The sequence below is a fragment of the Salvelinus fontinalis genome, chromosome 6 (genome assembly GCF_029448725.1).
Source record: "Salvelinus fontinalis isolate EN_2023a chromosome 6, ASM2944872v1, whole genome shotgun sequence".
In the NCBI taxonomy this organism is placed as follows: domain Eukaryota; kingdom Metazoa; phylum Chordata; class Actinopteri; order Salmoniformes; family Salmonidae; genus Salvelinus; species Salvelinus fontinalis.
In genome coordinates this window covers 55196701-55219102 of record NC_074670.1, presented here as the reverse complement: position 1 = coordinate 55219102, position 22402 = coordinate 55196701, and the positions used below count along the sequence as shown (strand labels likewise).

At 40.7% G+C, this 22402-nt stretch overlaps 1 protein-coding gene across 2 annotated transcripts in view; it reads right to left on the bottom strand.

Annotated features, from left to right (window-relative positions):
• Positions 1-488: 488 nt before the first annotated feature.
• LOC129858164 (ras-related protein Rab-28-like) overlaps positions 489-22402 on the bottom strand; it is a gene marked incomplete at its 5' end in the record, with an annotated part of 43283 nt that continues 21369 nt past the window's right edge. The window contains 4 exon segments of one of the 2 annotated variants that reach the window (XM_055927177.1): positions 4662-4751; positions 7132-7230; positions 14396-14473; positions 14623-14726. In XM_055927177.1, the coding sequence (XP_055783152.1) occupies positions 7138-7230; positions 14396-14473; positions 14623-14726 (275 nt within the window). 2 annotated transcript variants of the gene reach the window in all.

The following is a 22402-nucleotide window of genomic DNA, read 5'->3' as shown; positions in this document are numbered from 1 at the left end:
GTCAGGACGTGAGCTGGGTGGGCATTCTATGTTGTGTGTCTAGTTTGTCCATTTCTATGTATGCCTGATATGGTTCTCAATCAGAAGCCGGTGTTTGTCATTGTCTCTGATTGGGAACCATATTTAGGTGGCTTGTTTTGTGTTGGGGTTTGTGGGTGGTTGTTTCCTGTCTTTGTGTTCCGCACCAGATAGGACTGTTTTCGGTTTTCACATTTATTATTTTGTTGCTTGTAGTGTTCACGTTATTATCTTTATTAAATCATGTTGAACACTAGCCGCGCTGCGTTTTGGTCCTCTCCTTCATCCCAGGAAGAAAGCCGTTACTGTCAATCAATTACAAGTGTGTGTGCCTGCATGACAGCGCACGTGCACACACACACACACAGGAAATGAAGCATACACTCACACTAACCTCACAAACTAACATAATAATTATTTCCTGAAATCCACCTAGGAAACTATATGCATCAGTAATAATATATAAACTATTGCACTTTATAGCATTTTTATTGTTCATATACAAACACAAGATCTATACCACTTTTGAATGTTCATTAAAACAACCATTTTCTAAGTGTACAGAGGATATACCATTCTTTTTCATACTTAACTTCTTGATTTTGTGTTTATGACACAGAGGCAATTACATCCAACGAGAGGAGTTCTTGACATCTCACTGAAATGTGAGCAGCATTTTATAAATAAGATCTTCCACAAAACAATGCAGATAATTTACAAATATATAATTTACACAAGGCGAACACCATGGTTTACAGAGTAAAATCCAACCATGCCACCATGTCTTGTCATGTATTTTCTGGTGTACTACAAATACAATGTTGACATCCTCTGTGTGCAAGTACAACATATTGGTTGAAGAAAACATTTTGACAAATACAAACTACAAGACAAAGCAGGGACGAGTACAAAACAACACATGCCTATAATTTATGTATGTATACACTCTTAGAAAAAAGGGTTCCAAAAAACGGTTTGGCTGTCCCCATGGGGTAACCGTGGAAAGGGTTCTACATGGAACACAACATATTTATTGAAATGGTTCTCCCATGGGAACAGACAAAGAACCCTTTTAGGTTATAGATATAACCTTTTTATATAAGAGTGTAAGTTGGCTATTATTCAGCTTGCTTGGACAAGATGAAGATCCTATGAAGACATTTCATGTATCAAAGCAGTTCTTCATTGCAGTCTTTTCTGTTCTACAACAGACAGTTGAATAAGGCTATAAACATACAGCTAAGATGAATTGTCATACCTTTAAGCTGCTCCAGTTCATATTTAAATTTCATATTTTTATCCATTGTCAAGGTTAAAAACAGCAACAGAATTGTTCTATGCCAAATATATTTCAACTAGGACTACATAGGCTTTCCCGCAAAATACGGTCTTGATATGCATCGCATGAAACTGAATGATGCTTCAATTAAAGATGCAATCAACACAAAAATATAAATCAGGGAAATAGATACTTTTTGGGTAATTGGTCAATTTCACAAATGTAGAGTGGCAGAAAAACTGAAATTCCTAATTGATCAGGTTAAATCAAAAGTTTCTTTTTTCTAACTAACACCTGTTATTAATGTTATTATTAGGTCTTGAAAGTAATGGGAAATCACAGTTGTTCAAGGAAGCTGCTAATTGGCAAGTGAAATAAAACTAGATTCCATTTACAGTGCCTAAACATCTAAACCTTTCCTTTTAGAAGGGCACTGTGGAGCACTAAGAATGCAGAAGCTATATTTTATAGTGACATATTCCTTGAGCACACTCTAAATAAAGCCAGCGGTTCATTTTACATTCAGCACATCGTTTTTACAGATGTTGGATCTTACTTTGAACAGTATTGTCGTAGCAAAATAATCCTGCAGCAACAGGATTTGAAAGTTTAGTCCATAATGTTGCTTGATCGGTGGTTGGGCAAAATTAGGCTACATGAAAAATGCAACACTGCTAATATAACTGTGTGTTGGTGTGGGTTTTCAGTGAATTTATGTAAATCACAAAGCTCATCTGCTCATCCTGCGCGCAGAAAAATTCTCATCAACCAAAGAGTGATCAAATTAAGATTATAAACCGGGTAGTTCGGCTCCTGGATGCTGATTGGCTGAAAGCCGTGGTATATGCCCTCGAAGCCGGTGTTTGGAGGATATATTGACACGGGTGTTGCTAAGCCCGAGACAAAGTCAATATATCCTCCAAACACCGGCTTCGAGGGAATTATCGCGTCTATACAACGGGTTACCAACATGTTCAAATAATGATTTACATATTTTCATTAAAAACGTTATTTTCAGAAATGTATTCATACTATTTCATCCTTCCACAGGATATAGCCCCGACACAAATCTAGGGTTGCTACCCAAGCCGGCTGGTTGTTCGTTCTATTGGTTCAGTTGCCAGAGACGCGACCCAGTCTTCAGTGTTTTTGTTCTGTATCTATTGGCGCGACCCAGTCGTTAGTTTCTAAATGTTCAATTGCCATACTGCCTGGCAATGTTCTTATCCCTTGCTTGCTAGCTAGCCAATGATGACTAACTTACAGTCAGAATGACAGTAAAGTAGCTGCAATTGCATAAGCAGTTTTCTAGTGACATTTATTTGGATACATCAATAACAATGAGCTAATGAGGCGCGATTTCGCCTGCCATAGAAAATGTGCTCACTCGTCAGGACACTGTTGTTCAGAGGAGCTAGCCAACAACACAGCAACACAATCACTTCGAACTGAAGCTGGAAAGACCGCAAACTAGCTGCACTTTGTTTCGTTTGAACTGTTTTAAATTTACATTTATTTGTACATATCCATAAAAAGGATGCCAGCTGATTCATGACTTTGACTGGCTAAGAAACGCTGCCTGCCTGTCTCCTCTCGACACATTCACTATTATGGGACAGCTGGAGATTGAATTTGATATTGAAACAATGTTGCAAATGTCGGAGAGAAAGATAGCAAGGTTTACAGTATACAAATCTCTGCTGTTGAAAATGAAATGTTAGTCGAAAAGAAATTAGATGATGTCTAGATGCTTTTTATAGTGGAGATCAAGTTTATAAATTGCTTGGCTGGGCTGATGAGACAGTGGATTGCGCAGTCAGATGGAACAGAGTATATAGGCATGTTAATGTCATAGATTTAGCCGGTGGTAACTTGTGGAATAGACACCGGCTGGAATGCGGTTTTAACCAATCAGTATTCAGGATTAGACTCACCCGTTGTTTAACAGACAATATAAACCGGGTGGTTTGAACTCTGAAAGCTAATTGGCTGAAAGATGTGGTGTATCAGACCATATACCACAGGTATGACAAAACGTTTGTTTTTACTGTTCTACTTACGTTGGTAACCAGTTTATAAAAGCAATAAGGAACCTCTGGGTTTGTGGTATATGGCCAATATACCACAGCTAAGGGCTGTAGCCAGAAACTCAGAGTTGAATTGTGCATAAGAACAGAACTTAGCCTGGTATATTGGCCATATACCACACCCCATAGGGCCTGATTGCTTACTAGTACATCTGTATACCAATGAAGCAGCCCCTTCTTTCTTCACCACTCTCTGCCCCCAAATAGCTCCTTGCCCCACCGACCTACCCAAGCTCATCCCACCACTCCTGTTTCAGCACTGGGAGCTGTGGGAGAGGGGGTAGTGGGAGGTGTGGACTGTACCACTTAGAGCGATAAAACTAATCCTGATATTTAGCATACAGATATCGGATCTTAATTTGAGCCAGTTTCACACAGCAGGAAAATAATCCTGCAGCAACAGGAATTGTTCATTGTTATGCGATTATAATTAATGGACATTTTTTGTAGGGGTTGATACATTTTCCGTTATGGCAAATTAAGTCTGAAAGTGGAAAATACTAGCTTTAGAAGCCTTTTTAAATGTCAAATACACTACAAGTTTACAGGAAAGTTCCTGCAACAACAGGATGATCAAATTAAGATATTGCATCTGTATACACAACAGCAGAGGGAAAACCCATTCTATCATTAAAAATACATTTTGGAAAACAGTGGTTTATGTATATTTTTCTGTTATAGAAACCAACTGTTCATATCTATATACAATCAAATGGTCATTTAAAGAATAATTGACAATGAAGATAGTAGAAAAAATATGTCAAAATAGTAACAGTTTCTCAAAAATAAAATAAATATTGACAAATGTGTTTAAACTGCTAAAAAAGTGGAGGTCCCATTTCCTTTCAGCATAACTTTCAACAGGTGTCTGCTATAGCCAAAGCTGGTTACTACTCAAAAAATAATTCATGAAAAGATATTAAATACTGAAACCAGGAATATACTGTGGAATATACTGTGGGGTCGCTGTAAATATACATACTGTACATACAGAGAGATTCTCATATATAAATCTTAAAATATGCAGTACTTGGTCCGATGACCCTGAAAACCTTAAAAAAAGGAAATACTGATTTACAGCCTTTCTGAAGACTTGTGCGTTGAGAGAGAGAAGGGAGGAATCGGTGTGTGTGTGTACAGCAGAAAGAACCAGGCCAGCTCAATTCTCCTGCTCTGGCTATGGGCCAGTGTGTTGGGGCAGCCTGCTGGTCAGAGGCCCTCACTGCTGTATTCAGTTTGTGGAGGGGCAAGAGGGAAGGTGGGGGGAGAGGGGGTCACTGCACCACACAAATGGAGCTGCGCGGGGGGTTGACTGTCCTCGCCACAGGCTCTTGACTGTAGTTCACGATATCTGCCTTCACCACACGCTATGGAAACACACAGACATAAAGACAGACATAAACAGAGGCAAAATATGAGAAAGTTGCCTCCACACTAAAAAATCCATCTGATTTATTCACAAATTACACAATTTAAGATTAAATTACCTAACTGATACTACTAAATATTTGTCATTTGTTCTGGCATAGTTCAGAAATCTATACGGACAACTTAAAGCAGACCCCAGGTCTTCCTTCCCAGGCCCCAGAGCTTACTTGTATAATTCAAATGCATTACATTTTTCAGATTCAGAAAAACATGTAAACTGAAGTATACAAACTAATGGATGAATGTTGTGGTAAAAATAAAGATGGAAAATCTTCTCTACAGTAAAGATCTGATCTACAGTAAATAGGGTTGAAGTCGGAAGTTTACATACACTTAGGTTGGAGTCATTAAAACTCATTTTTCAACCACCACAAATTTCTTGGTAACAAACTATAGTTTTGTCAAGTTGGTTAGGACATCAGCTTTGTGCATTTCCAACAATTGTTTACAGACAGATTATTTCACTTATAATTCAAAGTATCCCAATTCTAGTGGGTTACATACACTAAGTTGACTGTGCTTTTAAACAGCTTGGAAAATTCCAGAAAATTATGCTATTTGTCGGAAGTTTACATACAGTTTACCCAAATAAATTCCTGACATTTAATCCTAGTAAAAATTGTCTTAGTTCAGTTAAGATCACCACTTTATTTTAAGAATGTGAAATGTCAGAATAATAGGAGAGAATGATTTTTCAGCTTTTATAACTTTCATCACATTCCCAATGGGTCAGAAGTTTACATACACTCAATTAGTATTTGGTAGCATTGCCTTTAAATTGTTTAACTTGGGTCAAACATTTCGGGTAGCCTTCCACAAGTTTCCCACATTAAATTGGGTGAATTTTAGCCCATTCCTCCTGACACAGCTGGTATAACTGAGTCAGGTTTGTAGGCCTCCTTGCTCGCACACGCTTTTTCAGTTCTTTACAGACATTTTCTATAGGATTGAGGTCAGGGATTTGTGATGGCCACTCCAATACCTTGACTTTGTTGTCCTTAAGCCATTTTACCATAACTTTGGAAGTATGCTTGGGGTCATTGTCCATTTGGAAGACCCATTTGCGACCAAGCTTTAACTTCCTGACTGATGTCTTGAGATGTTGCTTCAATATTTCCACATAATTTTCCTCCCTCGTGATGCCATCTATTTTGTGAAGTGCACCAGACCCTCCTGCAGCAAAGCACCCCCAAAATATGATGCTGCCACCCCCGCGCTTCACAGTAGGGATGGTGTTCTTCGGCTTACAAGCCTCCCCCTTTTTCCTCCAAACACAATGATGATCATTATGGCCAAACAGTTCTACTTTTGTTTCATCAGACCAGAGGACATTTCTCCAAAAAGTATGATCTTTGTCCCCATGTGCAGTTGCAAACCATAGTATGGCTATTTTATGGCGGTTCTGGAGCAGTGGCTTCTTCCTTGCTGAGCGGCCTTTCAGGTTATGTCGATATAGGACTCGTTTTACTGTGGATATAGATACTTTTGTACCTGTTTCCTCCAGCATCTTCACAAGGTCCTTTGCTGTTGTTCTGGGATTGATTTGCACTTTTCGCACCAAAGTACATTAATCTCTAGGAGACAGAATGCGTCTCCTTCCTAAGCGGTATGACGGCTGCGTGGTCCCATGGTGTTTATACTTGCATACTATTGTTTGTACAGATGATAGTGGTACCTTCAGACATTTGGAAATTGCTCCCAAGGATGAAACAGACTTCTGGAGGTCTACATTTTTTCTCTGAGGTCTTGGCTGATTTCTTTAGATTTTCCCATGATGTCAAGCAAAGAGGCACTGAGTTTGAAGGTAGACCTTGAAATACATCCACAGGTACACCTCAAATTTAATCAAATGAGATTAATTAGCCTATCAGAAGCTTCTAAAGCCATGACATCATTTACTGGAATTTTCCAAGCTGTTTAAAGGCACAGTCAACTTAGTGGATGTAAACTTCTGACCCACTGGAATTGTGATACAGTGAATTATAAGTGAAATAATCTGTCTGTAAACAATTGTTGGAAAAACTACTTGTGTGTCATGCACAAAGTAAATGTCCTAACTGACTTGCCAAAACTTTAGTTTGTTAACAAGAAATTTGTGGAGTGGTTGAAAAACAAGTTCTAATGACTCCAACTTAATAAGTGTATGCAAACTTCCAACTTCAACTGTAACTCAATTCCCACAATTAAAATACAATGAAAACAGCTACCATTACCACCACAACCACTTTATAAGATGCTTTAATTGTGTTTTTACACCAGGCACTAATAGATATATTTCAGGAGATAAATACATCTATGTGTGACTGTGTGTAAACATACTTCCAATTATTGAACAGAACAGATTTTGCTCTGATTGCTCTCTTGTCTAATGGGGGCTTCGTCCTGAGGGTAGTCCACCAGCTCAGCTTTCACGATCCTCTGAGCAGCATAACACACCACCACACCAGCAGAGAGATGGAAGGAGACAAAACCAGGCAGGAGAGAGGGATAGAAAAGGAGATGCGTGGGTAGAGATGAGGTGTGGAATGAAAAGAGAGAGAAGACAGGAATGAAAACAAAGATGCAGACGGGAGGTACAGTTGGTTGGAATGGAGGATGGGGAAAGGTGAAGACAGGGTCGTGGAGGTGACGGAGAGAAATGAGAAAGATAAATGGATTTAACAGAAGAACATACTAATGACATGTTCCCCGGTTTACACAGCCAAATGTCCATGAACAAGATACATTTATGAAACATTTCTCCATGTACAAATGAAGAACACTCATGTATAATAATACTCCCCGCCTGATATGAATGGTGTGCCAAATGTTGGTTTATCCATAAAGATCTGGGAGTGAGACTTTACATTTGTTTAAGTTTAAGCCACTAGTCTGCACTTCATTAACTGTTTTGGGGTGTGCGTTCTCAGCTCCTCATCTACTAACATGTTACCATGCCAAGTTTTAAATCAACCATTACATCTTCATTGAGGAGAGGTATTCGAGGTCTCCCCCCCATGTCCATGTAATCTTATTAATTATGATCTAAAAGGCTAAACTGATTCTAGATCAGCACTTTTTCTCTGAGAAGTTTTATGAATACGGGCCCTGGATATTGAGTAGCAGTAATTGGACGAACGGTTTCTGAACTTACAGTTAGACCTCAGACCTGGATTGGGCAGTGAGCAAATTGCAGAGATCGTGGTTGTAACCCAGGCACTGGTTGGCTATTCTGATTAACGAGCTGCCGATGCCTGGTGTCGGACCCTGTGAGTGATCAGCGGCCCCAGTATCTGATCGTCCAGACAGGGGACCATGATGGAGTGGGCTCCCAGGCCGATAAGATCTTGTCAAGGTCCCTGACCCCCATGTACAGCTCTCTAAACCTGACAGCTGATAATCAGGCTGTCCTGCCTCCCAACAATAACCTGGAGCTGCCCTTGACCTCCTTCCCCAAATCCATTTGGCTATAAATCAGAACATCCCTCCTCCCATTGATAACACTGCACAGCAACAAGATCGCCCCCCCCAATTTATTTTTATCTATACTTATTTATCTATTACTTTTCTTTCTACTTCTATTTTCTTTGTCTGTGTCTATCTCCAGTGAATGTTGAGGCCTTCAACTACTGTAGCCTAGAAACCTGACCCTTTCTCTATCCAAGATGAAGACACACCATTGAAGTGGGATAGTCTTCACTCCACTAAAATATTACTTATTTTATGTATAAACATTTATTTGGTTAACTTGCATCCCTGAAGTGACCCATGAACAACATGAACATCATAGATCATCTCTGTGACAGGCAGATCAGATCAGACTAGGGCGGTCATGAAATTGTGTCAGACGGTTATTGTCATGCAAATAACTGCCGTCTCATGGTAACTGACCATTAATAAACAAACTAATTTAGAATTTCTAGGTCTCTACGCTTACAAGCCACATACAAGCCACTCATGCGCGCCTTTGGAACATCTACATTTTAAAAAGTTTAATAAATCAATTTATTATACACCATCACAATAAATCAATTTATTTTAGGCAGGTCTACAGAAATCTTATGATAAGAAATGTATTTCAGAAGAACAGAATATGAGTTGGTCTACTGTATGTTACATTCCCCGGCTATACTCCATGCCATAGGCTGTAGGCTTATTCATTTAGCTGGCAAGATATGCTTGTAAGTCCCAGGCCATTATTGTATATAGGTTTTTATAGTAGAAATAATATAATTGAACTTAGCTGACTAAAATAGAAATTATATTTTTCCCATTCCGGGGCGAGTGTGCATATGAAGTAGCTATGTAGAGCGTAAAAGTAATCATTTGAAACAGGTCCTATATGCTAGATTTAGAGTTATTTGGCAACTTTAGTAGTGAATGACACAAACCTTAGAATGTAAAACATATATGGGCTACATGATGCGACTATAGGCTATTGATGATTTGAGAAAGTCTGTTCATTTTTCAATCATGCCGGGTAGGCTACTCTGGTTTTATAGCAGAGCATGTGCTTAATATGAGCAACCATCAAAACCCTGCTTTCACACGGGATTACACAAAGAAATGTCTGGGCTTATAAGAACACCTATTTCACTCCACATATCAACCACTGTTTCTCCCAGACTCATGGATAGACAGTTTGTAGCGTAGCATAATATAACCAATCCATCCAGTATGCATAATAATACAGTCCAAACTCATCATTTACTAGAATTTGTTTAATTTTGGAGTATAGGGTAGACCAATTATGTACCAAAGACATCTTAAAATCAGTTAAAAAAAAGTAATGTTTTTCTGCTGTGTGTAATACACAATAGGCTATGTATTGTATTATGGCACAATCATTTTAATACTGTTTTTTTTTCAGGCTCATAAGCCTATGCGTATGTATAAGCTCTAATACAGTATGTGTATGGGTGTTTTGAATTAATCATCACATTAGAAAGCGCTGTCCATTTCATTTGTGTTAGGCTTTGAAACAACATCCACAATGACCATGTTTCCCACTCAGTTTCAACCTGTTGTTAAACTTCTTTCTTCACATCAATCATCACAGTGAGGCGAGTTTTAAAAGCATGATACTGTTTTGATGATAAGTATTTGATGTGATTTTGCATTGTATTTGTATTGATGTCAGAATGTCCAGAGTGCATAAGAGGAGATTACCCTCACTCTATAGTCACGTCGAATTTTACTACGGCAGTCATGAGACTCATGACTGCTGGTGTGGCGGTAATACAGTCACCTCAAAAGCCCTAGATCAGACCACTCATCCAGCTTGTTTAGCTTGGATTAAAGCACTTGGGTTTATTGAGGTAGCTATCATGGGAGGTGACGGAGGGGAGCGGAGATGGACACCTTCATTAGCCTGTCTGTTGACAGCAAAAGAGGCAGGGTGGGGGTGGAAGTGTGTTTGAGAGTCGTCTCCTAGCCTTCGCTCCCTTGGTCCTCTCCCTTCTCTTGAGGTCCTGACCTCCCCATAGCCCCAACCTCATCAGCCACTCTAGCCAGCGTGGCACCAACCAGTCATATCACAAGCAGGATGAATGCCTCTGGGGGAGGTGCCCTGAGTAATCCCACCTCTGTCACCAGTGACGGGGCCACCTGGTCTGGCTGGTTCACAGAGGCCGAGCTCAGAGGGAGATAAACTCAATAAATCAGAGGACGCATCCTAACCTTCCCACCCTACACTGCCAACCTCTTCACCTCTCGCCTCACGCACGATTGGGCTCTAACGTCATCAATGTGGCTGTATTTACAGATGGACAGTCGCAGGTACAGCATAACTTGAGTAACAAGGGTCCTGTGACCTGGCACACACTGTTTGACCTTGTGTACATGCGTGTGGTTATAAGAAACCATCCAAACAATGGCAACATGACTTGCTACATAATTTACCCTTCGCTAAGCCCCGCCCCAGATTTTGGGCAACCAATAGCAGCACTCCAATGGATAGGAACGGTCATCGAGTCCGACACCTTGGACAAGCTCACGTTTGAAACACATGAAAACCATTACAAAAACTGAGTTTTCTTCCAAAAACACATTTTTTTAAATGGCTAAATAATGTAACAGTGCACCGGGGTACTGGTACTGTGATCTAAAATGCAGAGCCTGTTGGGTTATTTTTCTAATCTGAAATTATACTTTAGTTACATTGTTTGCTAGCTCAGCTGGTTAGCTAGCTCTCTGGTTAGCTAGTCTCTTGGCCAGCCAATGTTAACCCTAGCTAGTCATTGTATAGCTGCCAGCCAGCCAGCCAGCTAATATAACTTATTTTTTCAAAATGAATATTACCTTGCTACAGTGAGCTCCAAAAGTATTGGAACAGTGACATTTTTGGGGTGCTTGCACTCCAGAATTTTGGATTTGAAATGATACAATGACTATGAGGTTAAAAAGCTTTAATTTGGAGGGTATTTTCAATCATATCGGGTGAACTGTTTAGAAATTACAGCACTTTTTATACTTAGTACCCCCATTTTAGGGGACCGAAAGTATTGGGACAAATTCACTTGTGTATTAAAGTAATCAAAAGTTTAGTATTTTGGACCATATTCCTAAAACACAATGATTACATCAAGTTTGTGACTCTACAAACTTGTTGGACGCATTTGCTGTTTGTTTTGGTTGTGTTTCAGATTATTTTGTGCCCAATAGAAATTAATGTTAAATAATGAATTGTGTCATTTTGGAATACCTTGTATTATAAAAAAGAACAGTCTAAACACGTGTACATTAATGTGGATGCTACCATGGTTACCAATAATCCTGAATGAATCATGAATAATGATGAGTGAGAAAGTTAGACGTACAAATATCATACCCTCCCCAAAAAATGCTAACCTCCCCTGTTATTGTAAAGGATGAGGTCAAATCAAATCAAATGTTATTGGTTACATACACATGATTAGCAGATGTTATTGCGAGTGTAGCGAAATGCTTGTGCTTTTAGTTCCCGACAGTGCAGTAATATCTAACAGTAATCTAACAATTACAAAAAGTAAAAGAACAAAGACACTGGACAGAGGACCTCTGTCTAGAAGGCCAGCTTCCCAGAGACACCTCTTCACTGTTGACGTTGAGACCGGTGTTTTGCGGGTACTATTTAATGAAGCTGCCAGTTGAGGACTTGTGAGGCATCCGTTTTTCAAACTAGACACTCTAATGTACTTGTCCTCATGCTCAGTTGTGCACTGTGGCCTCCCACCCCTCTTTCTATTCTGGTTAGAGCCAGTTTGCACTGTTCTGTGAAGGGAGTAGTACACAGCGTTGTACGAGATCTTCCGTTTCTTGACAATTTCTCGCATGGAATAGCCTTCATATCTCAGAACAAGAACGTACTGACGAGTTTCAGAAGAAAGTTCTTTGTTTCTGGCCATTTTGAGGCTGTAATCGAACCCACAAATGCTGATGCTCCACATACTCAACTAGTCTAAAGAAGGCCAGTTTTATTGCTTCTTTAAATCAGCACAACAGTTTTCAGCTGTGCTAACATTTTTGCAAAACGGTTTTCTAATGAGAAATTTGCCTTTTAAAATTATAAACTTGGAATAGCTAACACAACATGCCATTGGAACACAGGAGTGATGGTTGCTGATAATGGGCCTCTGTATGCCTATTTAGATATTCCATAAAAAAAAGAAGATCTGCTGTTTCCAGTGTTGATCAATTTGATGTTATTTTAAATGGACAAAAAAAAAAAAAAATCTTTCAAAAACAAGGACATTTCTAAGTGACCCCAAACTTTTGAACGGTAGTGTAAGTAAAGGGATGGAATAAAAATATATACATATAAATATATGGATGAGCGATGACCGAGCAGCATAGGCAAAATGTAATAGATAGTATAAAATACAGTATATACATATGAGATGAGTAACGCAAGATATTTAAACATTATTAAAGTGGCATTATTAAAGTGACTACTGATCCATTTAGTAAAGTGGCCAATGACTTCTCTGTATGTAGGCAGCAGCCTCACTGTGTTAGTGATAGCTGTTTAACAGGCTGATGGCCTTGAGATAGAATCTATTTTTCAGTCTCTCGGTCCCAGCTTTGATGCACCTGTACTGACCTCGCCTTCTGGATGGTAGCGGGGTGAACAGGCAGTGGCTCGGGTGGTTGTTGTCCTTGATGATCTTCTTGGCCTTTCTGTGACATCGGGTGGTGTAGGTGTCCTGGAGGGCAGGTCGTTTGCCCCCGTGATGCGTTGTGCAAACCTCACTACCCTCTGGAGAGCCTTACGGTTGTGGGCGGAGCAGTTGCCGTACCAGGCAGTGATACAGACCGACAGGATGCTCTCGATTGTGCATCTGTAAAGCTTTGTGAGTGCTTTTGGTGACAAGCCGAATTTCTTCAGCCTCCTGAGGTTGAAGAGGCGCTGTTGCACCTTCTTCACCATGCTGTCTGTGTGGGTGGACCATTTCAGTTTGTCCATGATGTGTTCGCCGAGGAACTAAAACTTTTCACCTTCTCCAAGGTGTGGATAAGGGGGTGCTCCCTCTGCTGTTTCCTGAAGTCCACGATCATCTCTTTTGTTTTGTTGACGTTGAGTGAGAGGTTGTTTTCCTGACCCCACACTCCAAGTGCCCTCACTTAGCATGTCTTGGGAACATGATATTTGTGTGTCTGTAACTTTTTCACTCATCATTATTAACAATTAATTCAGGAAAATCTGTAATCATGGTAGCATCCACATTTATCCACAGTAGAAGTCTTTAGAAACATATTCTATTCTTATTTACAATAAAAAGTTAATCAAAATGTAAAATTACACAATACATTATTTACCATTAATTTCTATTGGGCACAAAATAATCTGAAACACAAAACAAACAAGAAACGATTCCAACAAATGTGTATAGTCGCAAGCCTGATGTAGTCATTGTGTACTATGAATATGGGACGAAATACTTAACTTTTAACTACTTTAATACACATAAGTGAATTTGTCCCAATAGTTTTGGCCCCCTAAAATGAAGGGACTATGTACAGAAAGTTAAGTCATTTCTAAACGGTTCACCCGGTATGGATGAGAAATACCCTCAAATTAAAGCTGATAGTCTGCACTTTAACCTCATAGTCATCGTATCATTTCAAATCCAAAGTGCTGGAGTACAGAGCCAAAACAAACAAAACAAAAAACCCTGTTCCAATACTTTTGGAGCTCACTGTAAGTTAGCCATGTTATGAATACAACTCTCATTTGCTGTCGACATCAGGATACGATTTGAGAGCACTAGTTAGCTCCAAACGTGGTTAGTAACTTTGGCTGCATGCTGACAGTGCATTCAGAGCCATCAAGTGGCTAGCCACACTACAACCTTCATTTTACCAGGTTCCTGTGATTGAAATCATCGTAATGAAAGTCCACCACAACATACCGGAGGGTTTCCTGATTACCAAGGGGTAGTCTGTGTTTGATTGAATTGTGTATTAAAAACACAGTTTGAGATCATTGTGAGGGGATTTCGCCAGTGGTTAGAAGGGGGAATGTTGTCTGAGGTTGCAACAGTAACCAAGGCGGGCAGGGCTTAGCGAAGGGTCAATTCTCTCTGGGAAATGTGAGATAAAAGGCCTAATGAAGGCAAGGGCTCACCTGGGACTGCTCCATCTCCGCTTTATTGAGCTTCACCCCCAGAATCTCTGCAGCCACTCTCTGAAATGCCAGAAACACCTGCAGGGAAGGCAGGGCATGAAAGGAGGAGCGATGAGCAGGAATAGATCTTCTTATTGGCAAAACATCAGTATTTCAGTAGCCGTTTTTTAAATTTATATATGGTGCGTGTGTCACTTTGATGTGATTCACTAGGTAAACCAACTCACCGAGTCTCCAGACTTGGCAGATACGAACTGACTGATGAGGCTGTTCTCTTGGCAGAAGCGCTGGTGTTTGTCAGCCTTCACTGTCCTCATATGCTCAAGGTCGACTGTGGACAAAATGTCAGCAAATTACACAGAGAGCAAGATTGGCTTGACACAAGGTTATACTGTACAGAGACAAGGCGAACCTCATATCTGGACTTGCACAGAAAAGATAAGGTGTACACCAGCTCAAGATAGACTCAGGATTTGCCTGCACAAGATAACTGGCAACATACTTGAATTATTGTGTGTCACATTCAGTTTTTCAGAAATATATTTTGAGAAGGTCCTTTCAGAGGAGGAAGTGATGAATTCAGAGACCCCTGGCCTCCATTTCCAGGTGTGATTAGCCTACAGCTCAGTGTCACACATTCCATAACTCAGTCCAGGTACAGTTACACCCTGAAGCCATGCACCTTTATATCTACCTCCACATGACTCAAGTCAAAAGAGCCCGGCTGTGGCTCTTCAAACACAATACATGGATGACCAAAGACTTCAGGCTACCCCGAAGTATGGCTGTCTGCTGAGAGAAAGCCATGACATATCACGCAATGACATATTGAATTAAATCAGGCCTTTAAGGTGCACACATGGACCTAAAATCTAGGTGTGGCTGATTACGGCATGCGCACAATGACAGAGACTATCTTTCTAGCCACTGTGTCTGTGTCTCCGTGCATTTAACTCTGGTGCAGTGATACCAGGCGTTTCACTTCTCCCCTTCCTCAATACGGGGTCACACCAAGGTCACAAGGGAAGGTCAACTGGGGGTCTCGCTGCTGAAAGCAATAGCTTCCCTCTTTATTTCTGTCTTTGTCTGACAAGGCGGCCACGCCCGGTATCTGGTGCATACGTGTCTATGGGAGCTGGAGGAGGTAGTAGGCTACTGTATGGTGTTGCATTTCTCCCCCCCCCCCATGTTTAGCTCTTTGTGTGAAGCTTCATTCAAGCTGTCAATGTTTTCTGCCGTTCTCATGCCCCTTGGGTTAGGTGTGTGTGTGCGCGCAGGGTCGTAATCTGATTACAAAAAAACTAACTGTAATCAGTTACGTTACCAGCTAAATTATTTGAATCAGATTACAGACACTTTTGAAAAACGCGAAAATTACTTCTACGATTACTTTTAAATTCAGAATGGATGTTGGCAAAAGAAATACAGTACATTAACACCTTTGTATTTTCTTAATGACATTCAATTCAGCATTGAAAAAAATCGCAAGTTTGTTCCACCTGAGGGTCTGACCACAAGTCAGAGACCACTATGATACTTTTGATGGATCCTTTTTGTCTTCTTCTAATGCCTCTTAAGGGGAAAGTAATCCAAAAGTAACAAAAAGTAAATCAGATTATGTTACTGAGTTTGGGTAATCCAAAAGTTATGTTACAATTTTGTACAGGTAACTAGTTGGTAATTTACACATATTACATTTATAATGTAACCTACCCAACCCTTTGTGTGTGTGTGTGTGTGTGTGTGTGTGTGTGTGTGTGTGTGTGTGTGTGTGTGTGTGTGTGTGTGTGTGTGTGTGTGTGTGTGTGTGTGTTCTAAAGAGCAATGTAAAGTGTCCTCCAGTATCATTAATAACATAATAGGTCATAGTGACCCAAATAGAAAAGGCCAGTCACCATCCATAGTAACACACAGACATCCATAGCTATTTCCAAGAGAAAGGCACATTTTTTACAGGGTTTTGTCAGTTTTATGTCATGTAAATCCTTCTAAGAATGTTGACACCACATAACGTGGAAAATGTAATTGTATATGTCATAAGATATGAGTCCGGAACTTAGACAAACCTTTCTAGTCCCCCTGGACACACACAGACACCAATTATGCTACAGACCAAAGCAGGTTGTCTCGTCTCTCCGCATGCATAAACATGGCTATCTTGGAGAGGTCAGCACGTTATTAATTCCTGTCACTAAGAGCGGAGGTACCCGCATGCTACCAGAAGTAAACGATGCTAATCCTTTGGATCCTGAACACTTGGGAGGGGTTATCAATCATCTGTCAGAATCAGATTAGCCAACATTAACAGACTGGGGCCGGGGAGTGGCAGGACACTAAGTAAACCGGACCATGGGGAGAAGTGAAGATGAAGTAATTAAACCCAGTGACTAAGGTTTCTCTGTGCTGTCATGACTGACAGGGAATACAAGGAAAAATAATCCTTGTCTTCTATTGTTGTATAGTCATACATGTGACAGCTAACACTCTTCGACCTGTCATGGATGAAAATAAAAAATATGTGTTCAAATAACTAACATACAGTATATCCTTAGAAATACTAGAATACATGATTTGATGATTTGCAGAAACAATAAAAAAAAGGCTGGCTAGGCTAACCACTGATGCTTTTGGTAAGCCATTGTGTATGTAAGAACAACAGTGTTCCCCCTATATTCATTTCGCAGCGGTGGCCCACTGCTGCTACATTGTGGCCACAGATGCATTTTTATATATACTACCGTTCAAAAGTTTGGGGTCCTTGTTTGTGAAAGAAAAGCATATCATTTGTCCATTTAAAATAACATCAAATTGATCAGAAATACTGGCAGCTTCATTAAATAGTACCCGCAAAACACCAGTCTCAACGTCAAGAGTGAAGAGGAGACTCCGGGATGCTGGCCTTCTAGGCAGAGTTGCAAACAAAAAGCCATATCTCAGACTGGCCAGTAAAAAGAAAAGATTACGAAAAGTAAAAGAACAAAGACACTGGACAGAGGACCTCTGCCTAGAAGGCCAGCATCCCGGAGTCGCCTCTTCACTGTTGACATTGAGACTGGTGTTTTGCGGGTACTATTTAATGAAGCTGCCAGTTGAGGACTTGTGAGGCATCCGTTTTTCAAACTAGACACTCTAATGTATTTGTCCTCTTGCTCAGTTGTGCACTGTGGCCTCCCACTCCTCTTTCTATTCTGGTTAGAGCCAGTTTGCGCTGTTCTGTGAAGGGAGTAGTACACAGCGTTGTACGAGATCTTCCGTTTCTTGACAATTTCTCGCATGGAATAGCCTTCATATCTCAGAACAAGAACGTACTGACGAGTTTCAGAAGAAAGTTCTTTGTTTCTGGCCATTTTGAGGCTGTAATCGAACCCGCAAATGCTGATGCCCCACATACTCAACTAGTCTAAAGAAGGACAGTTTTATTGCTTCTTTAATGAGGACAACAGTTTTCAGCTGTGCTAACATAATTGCAAAATGGTTTTCTAATGATCAATTAGCCTTTTAAAATGATAAACTTGGATTAGCTAACGCAACGTGCCACTGGAACACAGGAGTGATGGTTGCTGATAATGGGCCTCTGTACGCCTATGTAGATATTCCATACAAAATCAGTCGTTTCCACCTACAAAAGTCATTTACAACATTAACAATGTCTACACTGTATTTTTGATCAATTTTATGTTATTTTAAATGGACAAAAAAAATGCTTTCCTTTCAAAAACAAGGACATTTCTAAGTGACCCCAAACTTTTGAATGGTAGTGTGTGTGTGTGTGTATATATATATATATATATTTTTTTTTTTGTCGAGACACGATTTTAAACGGATAGTCGTTGGCTCAATGACTGGAAGGTTATGGAAACAGCTAGCATGTTCCCATAGACTTGTTCACCCCCCCCCCCACCCCGCTAGTAGCAATGAACCTTCCACCCTCACACTTGCCCCCACTGCAAAAAAATACAAAATCCTTTGGGAGACTCTGGATCATGCCCAATTCTGTCAGCCAGAATGGCCAAACAAAATGTCACTTATTACACAAAGCAATAGACAAAATGTTTATTTTAAAAAAAACTGCTCCATAGTTACTCAAGACTAACGTATAGAATTTGTGACCCAATCCTAAGACATGGGAGAGTAGGCATGTGTTATTTTGCTCTGGCGGTCGCAGGGAGAGTTAGGTTATCACATTCCCTTACAGGAATACTAGAGAACAATCCTGACCCAGAGACTCAAAGTGCCTCCCTAATGAAAATAAAACATGGGCTATGTATACATTTGGATTAACAAATTGGACAATTCATTATATTTTCATGCATGCCAAGAAAATACTTAATAAAGTGCAGTAAATGACTACACAAAGTATAAAACAATACTGTATTTAATAATATAGGAATGCAATGATTGATATGTTAAGGCATAAATTCATGTATTTTTTGTTAGAATTCAAATGGCCAGAAATAAGACATTTTTTCAATCTTGCGAGGAGGACTGCCAATGACAACAAGTAAAAATGTAGAACAGCAAATACTGTTTAAAATTGCCAAAAACCACAGTTTCTCTCCAAAACAGATTCTAGCTTCATGTGTCGTGGGTCTGTGGACACTGAGCTCACGAAAAGCTTACAGTTATGGAGTTTCTTTTTATAACCCGTGTTAATGTAGCCATTTCCACTTATCAGTTTGAACCGATCTTCCTCCGCTGATCTGGTTTCTCTCCTTTCCTGACAAACTGTACGTCACGTTAACTACCCCCAGGAAATGACTGCAAACACGAAATCAACTGTTTAGGCCTCCTAGCACATAGAGATAGCAGAATGGATCATCACTCGTCAAGACCGATGACTCCATCACACCCCAGTCACCATGAGTGTTTACTTTAAAAGCCAGTCATCATTGTGGTGAATCTCAAAACATTTAGAGAGACAAATACATTGGAAGAGATCATATGTTAGGTCAGAGCCAAAGGGAGAAATATAAATGATAAAGATATATGCCAGGACTGGTTTTAACCTCTGGAGTCAGCTGTGTCTAAGTAATACAATGAAGGGACTTTAGAAAGTCAAATTAGTTAGCAGCCTATAGGCTAAACATTAGATAAATGTAAACTGCCTTCCTCATTAGTAGATTTGGGGAAACACAATGAGTGTCCATGATAATTACACTGTTTTCCTCTGATAAACAATACAATTTGGTCAGTCAAGAAATTAAGACAGTATTCAGATTTGTAATAGTCCTATACATTTCACACATTCCCACTAACAAAGGTGTATCACTTCACAGGAGACAGTGAGTGAAGTGCTGTGTGGTCCCCGGCATCGTGGCTTTTTAAAAACACACAGTGATAGCACAGGGACTTGTTGCACTGTTCCACTGCGTCGACTGCTGGGGACCAAGTGGAACATTTAATCGAGCGAGTAACTGCCAGCGAATAAACTTGACATAACACAGTTAATCGCCGCCAGCCTCATTTAAAACAAACAACTGTTGGGGAGAGTTGGGAAAATGACTTGAGGGGGGTCCGGGGGTCATACCCCCCTAGTGAAAGTTGCAGGGTTTCATAAAACCCGAGGGAATACCTATCACTTCCAACATTACCTCACTGTGCCTTGCAGACCCATCAGTAGGGGGTTTCCTTTCCCTTCAATATCATCCACAAATTGTCATTGAGCTACTACCCTTGCTGCTGGATCCTCTAGTTGTCTCTACTCCGAGAGTGTATCGAACCGAACCATAGCCACACCCAGACCACAATCTCTCACAGTACTTGGTGGTCTCAGCCAAACTTTCCTCTTCAGGCCTACTCGGTATCCACTGGAAGAAGACAAGAACAGGATGAATCTTCAATCTATCTTCTCCCAAATCTGTACTGTCCTCCCCTCACACCTGTACTATTATAATGACTTATGCTCTATTATGGTGTCTAAGGTGCCATTACTATGATGGGTGACAGAAGCCTGATATCAAAGCACTAGGCAGCTTTATTCATCCTCCCTTTTGTTGGCATAGGGAATGAAGGAGGTATCCTGGAATACGGACCACCGGCACACCCATTATGGCAGATGTGCAGCTCAATAAAACAGCTCAACTCAACAGTCCACAGCATGGCCAACTGCTGGGTTTTGACCTCTTGGGTCATGTTCAGTAGGGCACACCATAGCATTTTTTTTTGTCACGGTTCGTATTGGACAAGTTCAAATGCCTCCCTGTTTCAAAACATTTCCTTCCTACTGAACACAATCAATGGATTATGGATGTGTACTGGACTGATGCCAAAATAAGAGTCAGAGGTGTTCAGCTGAGTAGACACCAACACCATCCTCTAATAGAGTGTCTGAGACAGGCTCATGACATCATGAAAGGATTCTGCTGCAGCTGCACTTTTTCGTGGGATTTATTTTCTCTCCAATTGTGATATAGAACCCAGGTTAATAGCAAGTGACATTTTATTTACGGTTAAACTTACTGTTACTAGACGTGGAAAACTTCTACAATCTCACAAACGTATTACAGAAAGCCTTCTCAGTGTAATGTTTAATGGCTTTCGCCATTGATTGTGCTTTTTGTGCATGAAGTGGCCTGTAAAATTAAACTGTAACACAAATTCATGCAGCACAGTTAACCGATTAATACCCTACTGGTTTACGTGACATGAGCACAGCTCATAAAAAGCGCAGAGTTGGGAAACGCAAAGAGCTTCGGTGCTTTGAAATTTGCACGAAGAACAACATGAACATACCATAAATGTCATGCCATAATTCACCAATCAAAACAGGATAACACGGCCACTGTTTGGCTTCACCAACGAACAGCTATGCTTTATCCATCGTCAGCAAACTCCTGCTAATCATTCTACGATTTTCATCTTTTGAGCAGAGTGAAGTGTTAAAGCAAATGCCTAAACGGGCCTTAAGTCAGTCTTGCCTCTGGAACACCATGTATTCATTCAGAAGCCATGCAGTAACCAGGGCTTGGGAGTCCAAAATGCTACTCTAGTGCATTTTTATTGGGCCTAAACAGTCTGGGTATTGTTTAAAGCAAGAACTGTTTATTTCTGGAGGAATGAGGAAAAAATACTAGATTGATGTTACAAAACGTTAGTATGTCAATGAAATACTGTTTATGGAAAAGTATGATTTTTTTTTACTAAGTACATCTAAGGTAATGTCGACAGGCGATAACGGTGATTTCATAGTTATCAAAATCTTACATACATTGAGGGGACAAAGGACTGAATCTGAGTCAAGTAAAAGAAGTGTTTCAGATCAAAAGTCAGTAACCTCAAATGGCGAACAGTAATTTGTGTCAAAGTACAGTAAGACTTGTGAGTGACTCAGCACAATTATTATTACTATTATTATGAGGGAGGTATCAAGAGAGAGTGCAGGCCAATGAGGCGTTGCAGCCCGATGTCGTCATGGTGAGTGTCAGGGGGAGTGGGGCATTGGTGGAACCCTTGGGAAGGGAGGAGGGGTCCTGACAGAGACAGAGCACTCTTTGTGCTCCGGCGCCCCTGCCCCGGTGGCCTGAAACGGTCCAGGACCGTCAGGGGACCAGCTTTCCTCCGGGTCCGAAGTGTTCTGTCGACAGCTCATTGATCACAGCTCATCTTGTCACCCGACCATTCCTCCCAAAACACATGTGCGGACACACACGCACACGTCCCGCTTGTACACACCCGTCTCACACTTTCAAACATAATCAGCTTCTCTACAGTGACCCGTAAAACAACATTGAGCGTGGTCTTCCTCCCTTGTGAGTGGGTGTAAAAACAGTAAAGTGGCCAGCAGTAGCCAGGACAGTGGAGGTGGGGGCAGACTGGGGAGTGTGAGGTTGTCACTGCCACAGTAAAACACGGGGGCGGTGGGCCTCGCCGGCTGGGTTACCGGGCTCTGAGGACTCGTGAAAGTGAACAAAAGGCCCAGTTCTGAGCCAACCGCACAAGACGCTGCCCAGGGTTTCACTGGCCAAGTCCTCGGAGCTCTCCTGTCGCAGTTAAACTAAGTGTGCTTTT